Genomic DNA, 17596 nt, shown 5'->3' with positions numbered 1-17596 from the left:
CTGATAGCACCTGGAAGATTTGTTGGAACTGGTGCTTTGCTCATTCTCTTGAGACTGAGTCGCTGATCTAGCAGCATAGGAAGCCTTATGCTTTTGTCTGCTTTGTAGAAGAACCAGGCTTTCCAAGAGGACGCCTGATGGATGATCTGCCCTGCTGTTGGAGCCCATTTGCCTGCGGCTAGCTTGTCATGGCAGCTCCAGACCAGATCCGCTTGCTGGCCACTGGCAGAGGACAAGCTTGAGTGGAGGAACACGAGCACCCTGAAACACATAAACTGCTGCATGTGGGATGCAAACCTTCACAGCCTTTCTTGAGCTCCTCATTGTGGTACTTTCTGCAGCTTTTGCTATCTGGTCTTAATTTTAGCTCCGCACACTGGGAATGAAAGAGATGCATTAGAGCAGGGAACTGAGTTTCGCTGGAAAGAAGGCACAGCATGAGTTATGAGGCCAGTGGCTGCCCTTCAGCGTGTTCTTATCTGTGATAGAAGTTGAGTCTTGTGGGCTTTCTGAACAGATACAGAAAAAGGGGAAGTACTGCTCATCCGCAAGGCCTAAATTCATACATTTCACATCTCCTCCATGCTCTCATTTAATTATGTTTTATCCCCCATTCTTATACTAGTTCCACTGCCATCTTACCCATGCCAGTGCAGCAGGTAGTTAAATGAGATGCCTTAGTGCAAGACCTGGGAGATGTGTAAGGGTTGCAAAAGTCCAGCCTGCCCTCCTGTATATCTCTCCAGGTCTCTCTGTGGGGGTTTCTGCTTTGTATTTCCTTGTCTGGCTATCCGTGAGTTTTCCTGAATTTCACGGTATGTATAAAGAGTACTTTTAGGGAGCATATCCAGATACAGTATGTACAGGGGTGATGTATTCTCTGGGGCTGAGACCTTGTCTCCATGTTGTAAAGTGCCTAGCATGTTTCCAGCACTATGGAAAGAGTAAATAATGATGATTAAATTAATAACAGTTACAGATTTAGTGTTGTTGCAGGGAAACACAAGGGGAAAAGAGTTGTAAGGCAAAAAGAAGGGGGAGAAATAGTCCTTTTAACTTGAAAAACATGTTTGTATTGAAATTAGACACAAAAGCTCCCTTTTCCCTCTTGCTTGTTTATTTTTTGCAAGATTCATTTTTTTTTCTTTATCTTTTGTGGAGAAAAGCATGAAAAAAACCCCTTCTGCTCTTTTGTGATGGCTTCCCTATCATCAGAGCTTTCTGGTGTTTAGATACCATACTGGGAACCAGGGCTTATGACATTTTTTTTCTTTTTTTTCTTTCTTTCCCGAAAGGGGTGGCTTATTCTTAGTGCTTGCAACACCCAGCTCACTGGAGGGACACAGCAGGCCTGTTCATCCATCATCCATGGTGAGGGTCATGTTCACTGAGGGAACAGGATCTGCTCCCACTCCTTGTGCGTTTCTCTGGTATGTTCTGTTTCTGGCTGTTCGTTACTTCTCCGCAGCTGCCGTGAGCTGGGGCAGCCTGAGGGCCGTGTCCTTCAGGGCAGCCAACTCTGGGCTTTCAGCTTCCTCTGCCTTGCTGCTGTGGTGCAGGGGCTGCAGGAGCGACCCTCAGCCGGGCTGAGGGCGGTGGGCAGAGGCTCTGGTGGGAGCTGGCATGGAGGTACCGGAAAGAGGTGGAGTTGTCCAGTCCTGACAGACTCTGCCCTTCCTTATCTGAGGAACTCACCTTGCTGTGGTGGGTGGTTTTATACCCTTGGGACTTGGACACAAGTACTCGTCCCTGGCAGCCCTGAAAGCCAGACAAATCCTGGGCAGCATCCCCAGCAGTGTGGCCAGCAAGTCAAGGGAGGAGATTGTGCTCCACACTTGTGAGAATCCCCCCTGCAGCGTTGTGTCCGGCTTGGGGGCCCCCAGCGTCAGGGGGACACAGACCTGGTGGAGTGAGCCCAGAGGAGGCCACGAAGGTGACCAGAGGGCTGGAGCCCCTCTCCTGTGAGGACAGGCTGAGGGAGCTGGGGCTGTTCAGCCTGGGGCAGAGAAGGCTTCGGGGAGACCTGGGAGCAGCTCCCGGTGCCTAAAGGGGGCTACAGGACAGCTGGAGAGGGGCTTCTTACAAGGGCATGTAGCGACAGGGCAAGGGGGAACGGCTTCAGCCTGAAAGACGGGAGATTCGGGTTAGATGTTGGGAAGAAATTCTTCACGGAGAGGGTGGTGAGGCACTGGCACAGGCTGCCTGGAGAGGCTGTGGGTGCCCCATCCCTGGAAGTTCAAGGCCAGGCTGGATGGGGTGTGGAGCAACCTAGGCTGGTGGAAGGTGTCCCTGCCCATGGAGGGGGTTGGAACGAAGTGGTCTTCAAGGTCCCTTCCAACCCAAACCTTCCGTGATGCTACAGTCCTGAGCTGTTTGGTGTCTGTTCAGGTAGCGGCAGTTGCCCGAGCTGCTCCTTGGGCATGGCAGAGGATGGGCGCCCACCCAGGGCATAGGGCTGCCTGGCTGCTGTGCTCAGCCCAGAGCCCTGTGCTGCCCGCGGGGGTGTTTGGGCAGGCACGGCGGACTTCTGCCCTGGGTACCTCGGGGCAGACGCTGCTTTTGGAGGTAGGGTCTTTTCTGCTGGAGTTGCCCTGCAGCCTTGGCCTGCCACCTGTCCCGCTGACCTGTTGGTGGGCGAGGAGGGTGCGAACAGCATGAATTTGGGAATTCAGGGTGATTGAGCAGGCAAAGCTGCAAGGGCAATGCTTTTTAATATATTTTAGAAATTAACTGGGAGAAAGTCATGGTTTGTTTTTTTGGGAGGGGGGAAGAGCTGCTCTGTTTCCTTTCTCAGCATGTCTTTATGGTATTTTCAGACTAAATTTAATTCTGCAGAATTGTATTTAGCTAAAAGTGTAATAAAGGAAAAAACAAACCAAAATAAAATACTTCATTCCAGGTTGATTGAACAGTTTCATCTGACCCAAAACCATCTTTGCTCCCACCATGTTAGCTCAGAATTAGGAGAGAAATATATAAATATGGGGGAAGGAGCAGTGAATGTCCAGCTTCTAAACAAAAAAACCCTATCAGACCCCAAGTATTTGCCCTTGTCGCATGGATTTGGAATACTGTTCATTTTTCACTGCTTTTAAAAAGGTAAATATCTCTTCCAGAGAATTACGCTGTTACTGCAACACATTACCCAAGCCTTCCAAGGAACAAGGATCTGTTTGATCACAGTGAGGATCTCAATTAGTGCTTTTTCAGCCATGTAAGGTCTTGATTTCCAGGTGCAAGCAGCCACGGGATCTTGGAGCTGTATAAAAAGCAGCACGGCTGCTGATGGAAAGTCAATTTAAAGTTATTTTTAATTCATTGTTGCTAATTTTTCCTTGCTGCTTACCATGAAGGAAGAAAATTGTGATATATGAATTCGATGCGGTAGCCTGAGATGACCTGGGTGACTTGTGGTGCAGCCACCTATAACTTACCCTCATTGCTGTGGTTCTTGCCCTGTTTTCTTTTCTTCTGCTCAGAATTCAGAGGAACTTTTTCTGTTCTGCTCCATCCAAAGCCCATGTTTTGGACAGTGGCTTGGGGGGATTTTGAACAGTGCTTTTGGATTGCTGGGAGCAGGGAGGCTTGCTAAACTGAGTTGAGGAGGCTGCTGACACAAGATGGGAGCTGAGAGAGAGTTTTGGTGAAATGCGGAAAAAGGAAAGTGCAGGGAGTCTGAGGGCACTTTGGGGTTGCCTGGTGTCCCTTGCAGGCAGGGGCAAGCAGTGTGACTGAGAAGGGGATGCTTGGGAAGGAGCTTGGATCAGGGAGAAGAACTGCCCTGATGATTTGTTAGAGAGGGGGGATTTATTGCCCATCTTCCTTTTATGCCTCTGAAAACTTCCTCTCTATTTATTAGAGGGAGGAAAAAAAATGTGCTGGCATCTACAGCAGGGTATTGCAAAGGGTATTGCTCTATCTACCCCTGAAATTCATCGGTACATCAGCCACAGAAGCCGTGGGAGGCAAAAGCAGAATTTGCTAGCCAGTATTATTAGGAGATTGTCCCATTTTTGGAATGTCACAGAGCAGAAGAAACAGGCAACAGCTCTGTCAGAAAAGATGTACTGTGCCAGGGCGTGGTGGAAATCGTGCCTGACAGTCAGCAGCTGCCAAGCAACAGAGATAATATCAACAGTGTCCAGACCTTCCATTTGTAACAGGTGAAATGTTAATGAAATGAGAGTGCCAGCAGAAGAGTTAAGATACCCCTGAGAAATGAAAGTAGGGAGTCAGGGTAAAAGTACCGAGTGCTGTTGCATAGATCAGTGGGAAGCTGTCACCTTGAGTATCACGTGTGGTTTAAGCAGGGGCAGAGGAACATCCAAGGAAAAACTGAAAATTATTAGAGGCATGAAAAGATGATCATAAGAAAAACACTTTTTACTTTAGACAGGAGCTAAATCACAGGAGGCATGATGGGGAGATGTTAAAAAGTGGTATAATTTACCAGGTGCTAAACTGTTTCTTTTGCGATCTGTCAATTCAGTGGTTAAGCTGCTATGAATAATAAAGAAAGCATAAATTTCTGCACAAACTGGTAATGGGCAATCAAGGAGGCCTTGGAATATTCACATATCCAACGACAATTTTTAGCACAAGACAGTGAACTGGAAATTTTACCTTCAGTTAACTAAGCCTCAAGCCAGTGCTGTTCAGGACGGTAGAGAAGTGCATGCAGAAATCCATGGGTTCTGCTGGAGTCTGTCCACTACCTAAAAGGGAGTTCAGCCCTACGGTCAGTCTGAGGTAGAGGTGTTTTACTGACCTGGAGAACTAATAGACCTTAAAAGAGCTAGCTTTTTAATGGTTAGTTTTTTTTAAAAAAAACTCCTGTTTATTTATAAATAAAAACCTGTATCAAAATGCCTGTTTTATAAGAACATAAAATGTCACAGAGCTCATAAATTTAGAGGAAAAAACCCCAATCTTCTTCCATACTTTCTTGTTAATGAGACTTTTTCAGCTAACTTTTCCCCTGCTTTCCTTGGGTACAAAGTGCTAGTGCTTTTGGCTTTATTTGTAACTTCTGCAGAAGTGAAAAGACAGGTAAAATAGGAGCGCGTGCACTCTGTATAAATAGTTACTTAAAGTCAGTTTTGGGGAGACTTCTCAATCTTTGAAGCAAGTGAGAAAGGAGAAGCGTGCTCAAGGTTAAAGCATCCTCTTGGTGGCTAGCCGAGCACCTTTGGTAATCAGGGCACGTGATTAGGGTGGCAGGGGTCCAAGGCTGATGCAGTAAATAACGCACTGCTGGCATGTCACTCCTTCACCTCTGATGGTCCCTCTCCTGCAGTGTGCCCTGGTCCTTGCTGCTGCTGCACCGGCAGCAAGGGGTGCTGCTGCTTATGGGGAACAAAAGTTAATGCTTATTGCCATTGAACTGGTGAGCACGAGAGGAGCCCTGAGTCCCTTAACAGAAAAACTCTTAATTTGTGCCATGTGGCATCTGAATTTCAGTCTGTCCTGATCACGGCAGTGCCTTCCCAAGCCATGCTGTGTATGCAGTGGTGCATTTAGTTGGCACATCTCGCTCCTGCTATTAATCGTGCAAATGCATAGGGAGAAACAGGTCTTGTGCAGAGCTGAAGCAGGCAGGGGATGAAATTGGCGATGGAGCCAGTGAGCATCTGGTTAAGGTCCCAGCAAGTCTGTGGTAGTCACAGTATGGCCTCATGCTCTGGCTCCAGGCTCCAGCCTGTTTGTGGCTTACCTCCACGTTGCCTAGCCTGGGAGGGGAGTATTGATGGTATTGCTGCAAGCAGCAGAGTATTTCATGTCTTGCAAAGATAATTTTCTGTTCTTTGAGCTTTGCTATTTAAAGCACCGCAGATAACACGGGTGCTGCCCAACACCTGTGCCCCCCAGCGGGGAGGTGCACAGGGTGCCAGTGGGTGCTGGCTACAAGCACTGGATGCTCTGGGTAGTGGGTGTTTGCAGCTTGCTCCTCGTTCCTGGGTGCCTCTGCAGAGGTCTGTGGAGTGGCACCAATCTCCAGCTAGGTAGGACCATCACCTGGCTTCACTGAAAGCTTGATGAGCAGTCACTGCTGTGAGGGGGTTTCTACAAAGTGCTGCCTGACCTTAAAGTTCTCTTTGCCTTCAGTGTGGGAGCAGAGGAAGACTCAAGCAGAATGCATGTGGAAATCTCACTTTCAGATGGCAGGTAGCTTTTCAGAGTTAAAATAAGCCCCAAGTCACATTTTTCACTGTTCTTCACGTTGTGCTGTGAGAGCTGTAGAGCTGTTGCTTGACCTTCAGAGTGTGCTCTGGGTTCCCAACCGACAGCTGAGCTGTGTGTGGAGCACTGCTCCCAGCTGCTGCTCGTGAGTGCCTGTGATGGCTGGTAGGGGCGGAACCTTCTAGGGCCCCTTGGTGGGCTCCTCTGCTCTTTGCTGGGAGAGAGCTGGTGAGCTGTTCCCTGGAGGTGCACGGGAGCTGTGTCTGGCTTGGTGGGGAGGACTGGGAGCTGAGATGGTAGGCATGGGGCGGCTGTGTTGTTCTCAGATGGGTGCCCAATCTTCTGCCTTGTTCCTCTGAGCATGCATGTGAGGGAAGAGGGGTACAGAGGCAGTATTTTGTGGTACCATGAGGTGTGTTTGAGGTTGGGGCAGGTCTCTGGGCTCAGAGTCAGCCTCTCTGATGTCCCTGAAAGGGTCTTCAAACTGACAGAGAGGAGGATCGGTCTGAGTAAGGACCATCTGTGTGGTCACTGCTGGTGGGAGAGCAGGACAGCTTGTAGTTCATCCCTCCAGCCCTGTGATCCTTCTCCAAGACCAGGCTGGATCAGTAATCAAGGTTGCATTTCTTTCTGTAGCGGAGCACAAGAGATGTTTGGGGTAGAATAGTTGTGTCTGGGGGTTTTGTGGGGGCTGCTTTTTTTTTTCTGCTGGTGGTCACATAGAAAATGGTAGTAATGGGGGAGAAGGACACTGGTGTGTGTGTGTGGTGAGAGTTAGATGTTGTTTCTGCCCCTTTTTGGCTGTCTGCAGGAGCTTGGGTTCAGGTGTTGCTGCCTTGCCTGTTAGCAGAAAGGTGAGGCAGTGGTGCCCCCCCCAGAGCTCCTCAGTCCTGCCTCAATAAATAATGAAGGCAGACACAGCTGGGGGGCAATAGGTGCTTTACCGGGGTGGAGGATGGCTAGGTGCTGTTCTCTGCTCTGGTTGAAACTTAATGATGTCTCCCAGAGCGGCAGCTTTCATGGGAAAATCTTCCCAGGGAAGTGGAGCCTGACTTAGGCAATGGGGAGAGCTGTAGCAGCATTCCTGCTCCACATTACCTGGGAGGGGGTCGAACCTGCCACTCCCCTGTCCCTGCTGCATATTCTGGTCTTGGGGCCATGAGGCACCAGTGCTGCTGTTACCTTGGTGTTGGGTTTTTTGGTTTGGTTTTTGTGGCTGGCACTTGAGTCACTGTGTGTGGGTGAAACTGAAAAATCTGAAGTACTTCATTTGACCAGAACTATTTTTTCTGCTCTCCTTTACGTAATTTCCATGGAAGTGGGAGAAGGCTTGGGGATGGGGATACAGGACTGCAGAGGACTTGCTATTGCTGGTGATGGAGTTTTATGGAGGGGCTGGTAGGGGAGGAGGAGGAGGTGGTGATGGCAGCTTAGCTGGGAAGGTCTGGGAGCCGTGCTGTGCACAAATGCCAACTGGGCAGCAAGGTGTTAATGCAGGTAGGCTGCAGTCACCTGGAGAAGTGAGGGGTATCTAGAGCAAATGTAGTTGTGAGTGGCTGAGCTTAATGGCTGTTGGCTGGGGAGTGAGTCTTGAGAAATTAATTACAAGATCTGGGGTAGAAGTCCTGCAACTCTTCATCTGCCATTGCCACCAGACTTTTTCCACAGGGATTTGCAGGAGTGGCATGGGGTCAGGTGCTGTTCAGCAGCAGGGTATCCATCTGGGCTTTCTATCCAGCCATGTCTCCCATTGCATGTCCTGGCAGATGTCCCGGTGCTCTGGCAAGTCATGCTTACCATGAAAAGACTTCTGCAGTGCCTGGTTGCTCTGGGACCTTTAGGTCACCTCTCTCATTACTGTTTGCAAGGCTGTGGGGTCTCTTCCTTAGCTGTGCCTTTGTCTGGGTGGTGGATCTTGGGGCTGGGAGGCATGTGGGGGCAGAGAGCTGCCGGTACCTGGTGTTGTTGCTCCTCCTGTGGGGCTGCTCGCCGGCCAGCCACCCTTTGGTCTTCCTTGAGCGAGCTGCCCTTTCCCTCCATACCAGAGTCTTCTCCTGCACTGCCATCTAATTAGCTTTGGAGGTCTTTGGTGTGGGTACCCTCTTCTGCTTGTTAAGTGCCTGTAACTTGGCTCTGGCCTCTGTGCCCTACTTACGTTATACAAGTATTAACAACGGTCGTGGATCAACAGTGCCCTTCCCCAACCTTTCTGCACCTTTCCATGTAGGTCGGTATGTGTAGAAACACAGGTGAAATCAGGTGTAAGGAACAGGCTGCTTGTCAAAGCCAGGTATAGGGTTTCTGGTCCATTCCCCATCCCCTGCCCCGAGGATGCTCTATTTATGGTCTTTGCTGCTGATGATTTTGAAAGGAAAGCATCTCCCAAATCAGCCTACAAAGAAAGATAATCCATTTATGAAATGCTTATGCAGTCCTGAGCTCAGATTATGCTGTGACAGTCTGTGGCAGATCTGATTGTGCTAGGAGAAACCCTGCCTGGACACTTAGCGGCGGGTCTGGGGGCCAGCAGGACAATGGTGTGGAGGGGCAGCGCTGGGGTGATGCTTTAGCTAAATCTTGCCCTGCTGCTGCTCCCCACCTCTGCTGCTAGCTTAACACAGGAGCTTGTGCTTGGTTGTTCCAGCTTTTTTTCTTCCTCGGACATATTTCATTGTTGTATTCACTGTAGGAAAATTTTAGGGAGAGACAGATAGGTCAGTTAGCTAAAAGGTGTGTGTGTGAAGCCAAACCTTGAAAACCTGAAACTGCCACCATCAAAACAACAGATAAAAGGGCACAGACAAGAGAGGAGGGAGGGCAAGCATATTTTGGAAAAGCTGTCCTATTTTTGGCTTTGGCCAGCAGAATCTAGCAGTTTGCATAGCAAGTGGTTTACTGTCAGTGAGAGCCAAGGATACCTGCCAGCTCTGTGAAGCTGTTAGCAGCGATGCATTGTGCTTGTGAGAGCGCGTGGTGACAGATCGTCCCTTCGGCAGGGCCAGCCTCTGGCCTGTCAACCCTCTGCCACTCCAGCTTGCTGCTCACAATCACCTTTCACCTTCGCTGAGTTTCTGTGCTTCGGTGTTATTGGCCCAAATCCTCTGCTGCTGAATGAAAATCAGCTTCTGCACCAAAGTTCAGGGAATTATCCCAGTTTCCCCCAGGTGTTGTGTCTGGGTATTTTTTAACACCTACCCACCCCACTGCCCCCCTTCCCGTTAATCTAAAGTTGTCTCATTTGCTAACTCAACCCTGTCTTGGGTGGGAAGGGCTGTGGTATGCCCATGTTGAGTTCCTGCTGTGCACCAGCCTGGTCCAGGAGAGCTTTCCGCAACCTTTCCTTAGCAAACCTCAAGACCCAGGTTTATCCACTCATCTTCCTCAACTTGTTTATTGTCATTTTCCGCTAATTATAAGGTAATGGATGTTTTTGGAGGCTTGTATGCAATGACCTGGTCGCTTCCTGGCCAGCTTCATAAAATGACCACCTGATCTCAATGATGGGGGTGTGTTTGTTTTTAACCAGCAGTGTGGAGAGAAAGATGCTAATAAGTCTTTCCTGTGGCATATGCTTAGAGGAGAGGAGAGTATGTATGTGTTAAATACTTGGCCTGGTGGTTAGTGTGAGCTCACTACGTTTGCTAGTTGTGCACATGGACAGCGCAGGGGCTGCTTGTGCTGGTGCTGTGCAGAGTGGCGTCGCCTCCCCTCTAGACCTGCTCAGTGCTACTGGACCAGGAATACAAACAATCCTAACGAAGGGGCCAGTTGCACTCACTTTTGTAACAGTAAAAAGATTTAAAAGGATTTTCTTAATCTGTGTAGGTGTGTAAATAGTGTTTGCTGGGGAGCCACGTGGCTGACAGGTAACTTCACATCAGTGTAAAATTCTCATCTCCCCTGACCTGTATCCTGCCTTGGAAATTAGTTTGGGTGGTCTTGTCTCATTTAGTTGTCCAAGGTGTGTTGGCTGGCTGTGAGAAGGGCCCTGTGCTGAGAACCACACCAGGCTGCTTTGTCCCTGCTAGAAGCTGGACATCTGCTCTGAGGTCCCGCTGAGTTACTGGCTTGTTGGGGTTCCTGTGCTGAAAATAAAGATGCTTCTCTGAGATCAGTGTGTAATTGGGGAACATCGGGATGTTGTATAGCATTGTAAAACAGTGTTCTTCATGCTGAAAAGTGCCAATAGGTAGGATGTGTTTAGCTGTGCTTCTGCAGTGCTCTAAGTTGTAAACTCCAGCCAGAGCCATCTGGAATGGCGTAAGCAGCATTCAGTTTCCCATGTGGAGATCTGGGTCACACACAGAGTGTTTTCAGAAGTTCTGAGCAATTTGAGCAGTTCTTCTTTCTACTCTTTCACTTGAGTGGTCATAAGTAGAACAGATCGGGCTAGAGAGCCCGTTCTCCCCAGGCTGCCACACCACAACCTGGCAGGGACCAGAGCTCCCAGCAAATGCACGCTGATGTGCGCCCTCTCTTACTGAAAGAGATGGAGCCGGTGGAAATGCACTGTCTGCATTGTCTTACTTCTATTATGAAATGTATTACAGGCACAAAGACAGGGAAAAATGACTCCTATGCTTGTCCATGTGAATATCTCTGTGAGGAAGCATAAACAAAGCTCTCCAGAACCTGGGTTCTGAGTCTATAATGTAAAACTGGTGCTGGGTAATTGGAGTTGTGGAAAATACCTTCTGGTGGTGTTCGGTGCTTCAAAAAATAATTCACCCACTTTGAAATATGCTGTGGTACAGAACTTTGGAAAAACTCTTTATTGTAGAAAGTTTTTAAAGATGTCATGATATTATTTTATTATAAAGCCAGCAGCTAAAACATTAATAAGAAAAATGTCTAATCTATATACTGGCCTGAACAAAATGACAGTGTAGCTAGTGCAAGACATTTAGTAGTCTCTGCTGAGGGGGAAAAAAAAAAAAAATCTTCGACATGTTTCCCATTAAAAATCATCTAATACTGAATAACGTTTCTGAATAATGCTTTTTGAGAAAGAAAACTGTTAGCTTTCTTTTTATAACTTTTCCTTGGAAAGAAGTCTTGCTTATTCCGTGGTGTTATCGTAGCCCCTCTGTGGAGTGTCAAATTTTTGTTCTACATTTTGCTGGCTGTGATTTAGTATATATTGACACCAATGGACGAGGCCCTTGTTTAATGGCATAAGGGCTCAGGCCCACAGCCTTTGACAGCTGGTGTGAAGCTTCAGGTCAGTGCAAGTTGTGCCTTAGAACAGGTGAATAAAAGATTGCAAGACACAATCTGAAGTGAGAAGCCAAGAGCACATGTCGCAAAAAATCTGGTCTCAAAGAGAATTTGTGATTGTTGCATCTGTCTTTTTGAAACTGTTGTGAGGATGTGACTTTGTAATAGTTGTAGATCATATTATACTTGAGCCTTTCCCAAGAGTGAGCCGGAGGTGCTGGTGCTCCTGCTGCAGGTGTTGTGGCAACCCAAGAGGGAATGTTGCTTGTACCTCCCCTCAAAGGGTCCATGGAAGCCAGAGTGGGTCGGGCCACCTGGCCGTGGTATGCTGTTCCTGCAGCCCCGTCATGGTGGGATGTAGAGTCAAGGTGATGTCCCCACTGCTGGGTGCTGCAGCGCTTCTTGGTGGTGGAGGCTCTGCCTCGTGCCAGCACCTGAAGCAGGGAGAGATGCTGCCTGGCCAGCATGGTGGTGCCCCTTGCATCCAGCAACGGGATGGGCGAGGCCCCTGTGTTACAGGCAGCCATGTGCAAAGGGTTAAACCGCAGCTGATAGTCGGTTCCTCTTTCACTGACTGAACCTGCCAAAACACCAGGCAAGCTTCTGAGTTGTTTTCTGCCAGGGCTGATGGGAGCCCTCTGGCCTTGCACAGGGAGCTGGTGCCAGCAGGCGGGGAAACGTGGACCCTGTTAGATTGCCATAAAATGTCCTTGTTGGCAAGGTTAAAAATCTTGGTGTGCCCCTGTCTTCACAGGGAAATCCCTGGAAGGCCAGACCTTTGGAAAAGTGTCTCCCTTCATGTATAACTGCTATTTTCTGTTGCTCTGTTGAGCCAAATGTGTTTTAGAGTGGAGATACCCAAGGCAGGATTTTGGGGTCAGTGGGTTGCAAATCCTGCTGTGGCACAGCTGACCCCACTTAAACCTGGAGGTACCAGCAGAGAGCTTTCACTGGTGTAAGCCACAGCCATACCATTAGCTTTGGCCATGGACCGGTTCTGCTGCTATTTACACTGATTTCTTTGAGTGCTGAATGTAGCTTTTATAAACACTTTTACTGCCAAATGAAGCTTTTTCCCCTTCCAAAGTCATCACCTCAAATGACTTTCTTCTTCTCTACCCCTTGCTCGGAAAAGTTTGCCATCTGAGAGAGGAAGGCGTTGTGGGAGTGGAGGGAGCAGGAGAGGTTTCTGCGGGAACTTCTGGGCTGTGACAGCCCTTGCGGGTTCTTCCTTGTGCCTTTCCTCCACACAGCAACGTGGAACAAAGCAGCGACTGTTTGGAGAAGGGTGTCTCTGCTTTGAAAACAGTTTTCAGTGTGTGGGACTGAAACTGCTTAGCTCAGATTACCAGAGTATGTTTATTATTACAGGAGATGTCCGATGTTGCATTATTGCATGTGTTCCTTCTGAGAAACACGGTCCGTTTCTGTCACTGATGTTTGTATGTGTGTAACTCACAGTTTAAGCTCTTGCATGCTCACGGACTAAACAGCATTCTCTGAAGTTCATAAAGCATAGCAAGTACAAAGTGCTTGAAGCTTCAAATAATGATGTTTAATTTACCAAGTTAAACACTTTTTGCTTAGAACACAAGGGTGCTTTGGGCTGCCCGTGTAGCTGCAGTTCTTCCCTCAGGCATGCACACTGGCCAGCTCCTGCGTGTCTTGGGAGTGTTGGTACCAGTCCCTGCCCTTGGCCAGGGATGTGGTTCCAGGCAGCCCCCCTCCCACGCTGCCTGCCTGCTGGTACATGGCACAGGAGCTGCCCTGAGCAGGCTGTCAGCTGGGCAGGACAGAGAAGTCTCGGGCTGGCCACCTCACTCAGTGGGATGACTCAGAAAGCCTGAGGAAAGGGCTAGGACCTGCAGAAAACCTTTTCCTTTATCCCTGAGCACCCTCTGAGACATTACCTGAAGATCTGAATCTCTGTTACACAGCTCTTTGCTTGTGATCAGTCTTCAAAGTGCTGGAAAAACCTGGAAATAAGAGATTTAAGGGTGGGTCTGAAGCATCTCAAGCGCTGGGTGCAGGTTCCAGCCGCGGTGCTGTGGATTCTCGGTGTGGAGTAACGCCTGTCATTTGCTCCAAGCACCCTGGGTATGTGGCTGGCAGCTGCGTGTCCTTCCCAGCGAGGGGGTGGCCAGGCCCTGCCGCAGCCCCAGTGCATGTGGGAGTGGGGCCACAGGCAGTGCTGGTGGCCCGCGCCTGAGGAGCACCTTCGGCAGCAAAGCCCTTGTGAGAGAGCCTGTGTGCTGCTTGGTGGAGAGAGGGGGTAAGGGGGTGGAGATCTCTCTGCAATGCTGTTTGTTGTTGGATGGGCTCAAGGTCTCTGTTGCAAGATAGCTGGCTTGGTGTTTGTGCCTGCCTGCCTGAAGTGGATGGCTTGGCGGCTTAAAAAAAGTGAAAAAAATTTTCGTCTTCCTCCCTTGAAGCTGAAACTACATAGGAACTGACACATGGGCACGTGCTTTCAGCTAATTAGGCAGACATGACATGTCCAAGGCTGACCAGCCTTGTGCCAAGAATATCGTGGAAACCAGCCAGCTTTATTGTTGACATTGCTAAAATAGCTTTTCATTTAGCAGCACCAAGGCAAAGCTAAAGAGGGGAGTAAACCAAGGAGAGAGTCAGAAGTCATGAGAGGAAGTGTTACCTTCTGTAGGGTTACTTGCTGCATACTGGTACCTGAAACGGCCCTGCGAGTCTGCAGCTGGACCGAGCCTGTGAGCCTGGGTCATGAAGCAGCTATAGAGTGATGGCCCTTCGGTGCGGTGCGCTGCGCTGCTGATGGGAGCCGGGGGCTGGTATGATGTGTCTTCACACTTATTACATGCAAACTGGGTGTGGTACCCAGTGAGTTACTTTCTAGTGTGTCTCTTGCCCAGCCGCCGCTGCCTGCACTCACTTCTCAGTGTTCACTTTTCAGTTCCTCATGGCTTCTCAGTGGCAAATCCCTGTTGTTGGCTACTTTCACCCTTTGCTAGAGTCAAAGATGTGCTACTTCAGTCTCCTTATTTTATTACTCTTTGCTACTTCCTTCCACATGGTGGTTCTTCTTTCAGTGGGTTGATGGTCCCCCAAAATAGAGTTTTGGGGGGTTCCTTGGTATTCTTAATGGCAGTTGTGTGTAGCACTGAAACTGATAGTGTGCAGCTGTTTTGCAGTCAGGTCTGGGCCTTGCTGGAAAAGAAACTGGTGAGCAAAAGCAATACGGCTGATATTGGAAAAATGACAAGTCGGCAAATGTGCACACATATTTTCTGTTAGGAGTACAGGGCATGGTAAAGAGTATGCTCAGATCCTGCGTCTAAAATGGTTAACTCATGCTGGACTGGGGTTTATCCCTTTTGTTGAATTCTATATGAAATATGTGCCTGTGACGTTTATAGACGTTTCTTAACAGTGGGAAGCAGGGAGGGCTACTGCACTGACTCAGGGGTGTGCTTTGCCTTGGGTGAGGTTGTGTTGGGTGGGAATAACAGTGCAGCTGGGCTTAGTAAGAACCATTTTGAGAAGGAATACGGCTATGCTGTCATAAAGATGTTTCTTTCCATCAGTTTTGTGCTGTGTGAGCAGAACCTGAAGGAACCTGTAGATGTTGTGTTTATAAATGAAGGCCTCCTAACACGTGAGGAGTGGCTGCCTGGCCCACAGTGAACAGGTTCAGGAGCCTTTCCACCGATGTCGTTAGACACGGGCGCAAGATACTGAAATGGATCCCTATTGATCGTGTTGGTGAAATATCTTTCAGACTTTTATTACGAAATTTAATTTGAAAATGGTGATTGCTCCTATGCCTCAGACACGTCTCCGATGCCACATCCCGAACTGCTGTTCCGTGGCACGGCACAGGTTGCCAAGCTCTGCCCTTGCGGTCCTGAGGAACTTCACGCTCTGTTGGGGCAGGGCTTTCCTAACACCCATGCAGCATTTTATTGATTCACAAAAGAGCCTACCTAGCTTTTGTGTCAAACACTGTATTTCTGAGGCCTCATTCAGCAGCAAATTGGATTGTAATCCAAAGAAGAAATGGCTTAAATGTTGTATAAGCATGTGCAAAATTCAGCAGTTTTGCCTGTACTTAACAGCAGTGAAATGTCTACAGAAGTACTAAGTTGAGGGGTTTTATTTTTGTTGTGTGGTGGTTTGTGGGGTTGTTGTATTTGTTTTTGTGTTTTGGTTTTTTTAACCAAAACAGTGGATGGCACTCCAATTTTAAACTGATTGAGGCTTACAACTTCTTGTGAAACCACAGGTGCTCTTCTAGTATAAATCTTTGAAGTTGTGGAGGAACGAACCTGACTCCTGATGTTCTTGAGGCTAACTGGGATGTGGAGCTAATGGCAGCGTACCTTTCCAGTGGGATTAGAAATACTGCTGTTTCTAACCCAGGGGACACTGGTTATGAAATGCAAATGTTTTGGCTGCTTCAGGCATTCAGGAACAGAATCAGGAGTTGCCTTTCCTGTGCAATCTCATGTATCTACTGCTCTTTTCCTTTAGGTTATGATGCCCTGAACTATTCTGTGGAAAGTAATGACAAATGGAGTGGGAGACAGCTACTGCAAGCAAATGAGGAGAACGCGACTGATGTCCCAGAGGATGGGGGGCAGCCGTATGTCAGAAATTGCACTGAACCAGGTAGGAATGAAAGTTGCTTCTGACTCTTCTGCCTTACAATTGGCTTTCATACCTCCAGATATCTGTATCGGCATCACCTTTACTGCCAAAACCTCATTCATTTTTAAGTCAATAAACATGCTTGTTGTTTTCCTTGTATGTATGCACTATATGGGTATTGCAGAATCCCTCAGCAGCTAGGGTTAAGAGGAGGACCTGCTGTCAGCTAGAGTACAAGACAATGTCTAATATATAGTAGTAGCCAAATGCTGAGATCGTAAGAAGCATGTCTTCTGTGGTTTTTGCATAAACATTGTGTGCGGTGGGATGTACATAGTGATGATGTGTGTTAGTAGGATTATTATCTGAGAAATTAGTAGGTAATCATATATTTAGTACAGTACTTCCACCAGCAGTGGACCCAAAGAAACCTAGTCTTCTGTAGCTTGAGGTTGGGTTGATCTGCTGATGAGGAATAGGGCTCAGTTCATAAAGTAGCTTTTCCCTCAGGGAGGGACCTTAACAGGGTCATCCTCGTCTCCTTGACTCCTGTTTCTATGAAACCTGTAGGAACTTAATGTCATTGAAGCTCTGCTATATTTTGTTGAAGTTGGTTGACATGTTCAGAAACTTTTGGGGGTGGTGGGCACAAGCAGGTCTGCTATGTCCGTGTGATTTGTGTGTCCCAATTTCTCAGGGATCTACCTGCAGTGAGGATTAAGGTAGGCTGGGGGCAGCAGGAGTTTAACTGTAGGAGACATGCTGATGTGCTTTTTGAACTTGCCTTCCCTGATCTGTCCAGGGCTTTTTGTCAACTTGCGCTTATTCTGAAGGAGCCCCCCTCTCTTTAAAGGAGGGCTTTTTCCTGGCTTGTGGTTAAAAGGACAAATCACTTGCAACCCCACACAACGTAACTTTCCATGGATGATAGAAAAAAGGACAAGATGGGGAGTCTTCAATTTGCATCTGGTTGATTGCATTGACTTTATTTCTACCTAAATAGAAGTCATCATAATATAAAGCCTTCTCTTTTAATAGTGATATAAACTGTTCAGTCTTTTTTTTTTTTTTTTTTCCCCACAGCAGAGTTTGGGTGTCACTTCTTAAAGTTCAGGGAGGGGAAGGGAAAGGAAAGGAAAGGTGTTTGCCCATCCTTTGCAATTTATGTAGGTGATGTGCCTTAAGAGATATTCTAACAAGTACAATCCTTGCTGAACTTCTGCCTGTAACTTTTCCTCCACCATAATCCTTAGTAACATTTCTGGACAGATGGATGATTATAGTCTTTTTTTTTAGATGGCAAAAACTAGTACAAAAATTCTTCTTATACAGTTTTTTTACTTGTTTTCATATCTCCCATGTAGTGCAGATCTGGTCTGCAGCCTCACATCAGCATCCATAGTAATCTTTCCCCTCTGCCCTTGGTACATCAGCACCTGCTGTCTCACCATCCTCAGCTATTTTGGCTGCCTTCACCAAATAAAGTGGTCTATAGGAAACGTGTGGGATTTTTTTTGTGCTGTGTGTTTTTTCTCTCTCTTTTCCAGAAGATAAAACTATATAATTACATGGTATAGTG

The 17596-nt window shown here is 47.9% G+C and overlaps 1 protein-coding gene across 4 annotated transcripts in view; it reads left to right on the top strand.

Moving 5' to 3' along the window:
* The window catches only part of SLC24A3 (solute carrier family 24 member 3), a 182243-nt gene that overhangs the window by 13674 nt on the left and 150973 nt on the right, over window positions 1-17596 (top strand). For all 4 annotated transcript variants that reach the window (XM_037406042.1, XM_037406040.1, XM_037406041.1 and 1 more), the window contains exon 2: window positions 15901-16038. In XM_037406042.1, coding sequence (XP_037261939.1) covers window positions 15901-16038 — 138 coding nt within the window. The remainder of the gene's footprint in view (window positions 1-15900; window positions 16039-17596) is intronic.

Source organism: Falco rusticolus, chromosome 12, assembly GCF_015220075.1.
Source record: "Falco rusticolus isolate bFalRus1 chromosome 12, bFalRus1.pri, whole genome shotgun sequence".
Classification (NCBI taxonomy): domain Eukaryota; kingdom Metazoa; phylum Chordata; class Aves; order Falconiformes; family Falconidae; genus Falco; species Falco rusticolus.
The sequence above is the reverse complement of the archived record's forward strand: the minus strand, read 5'-3'. Positions and strand labels throughout refer to the sequence as shown.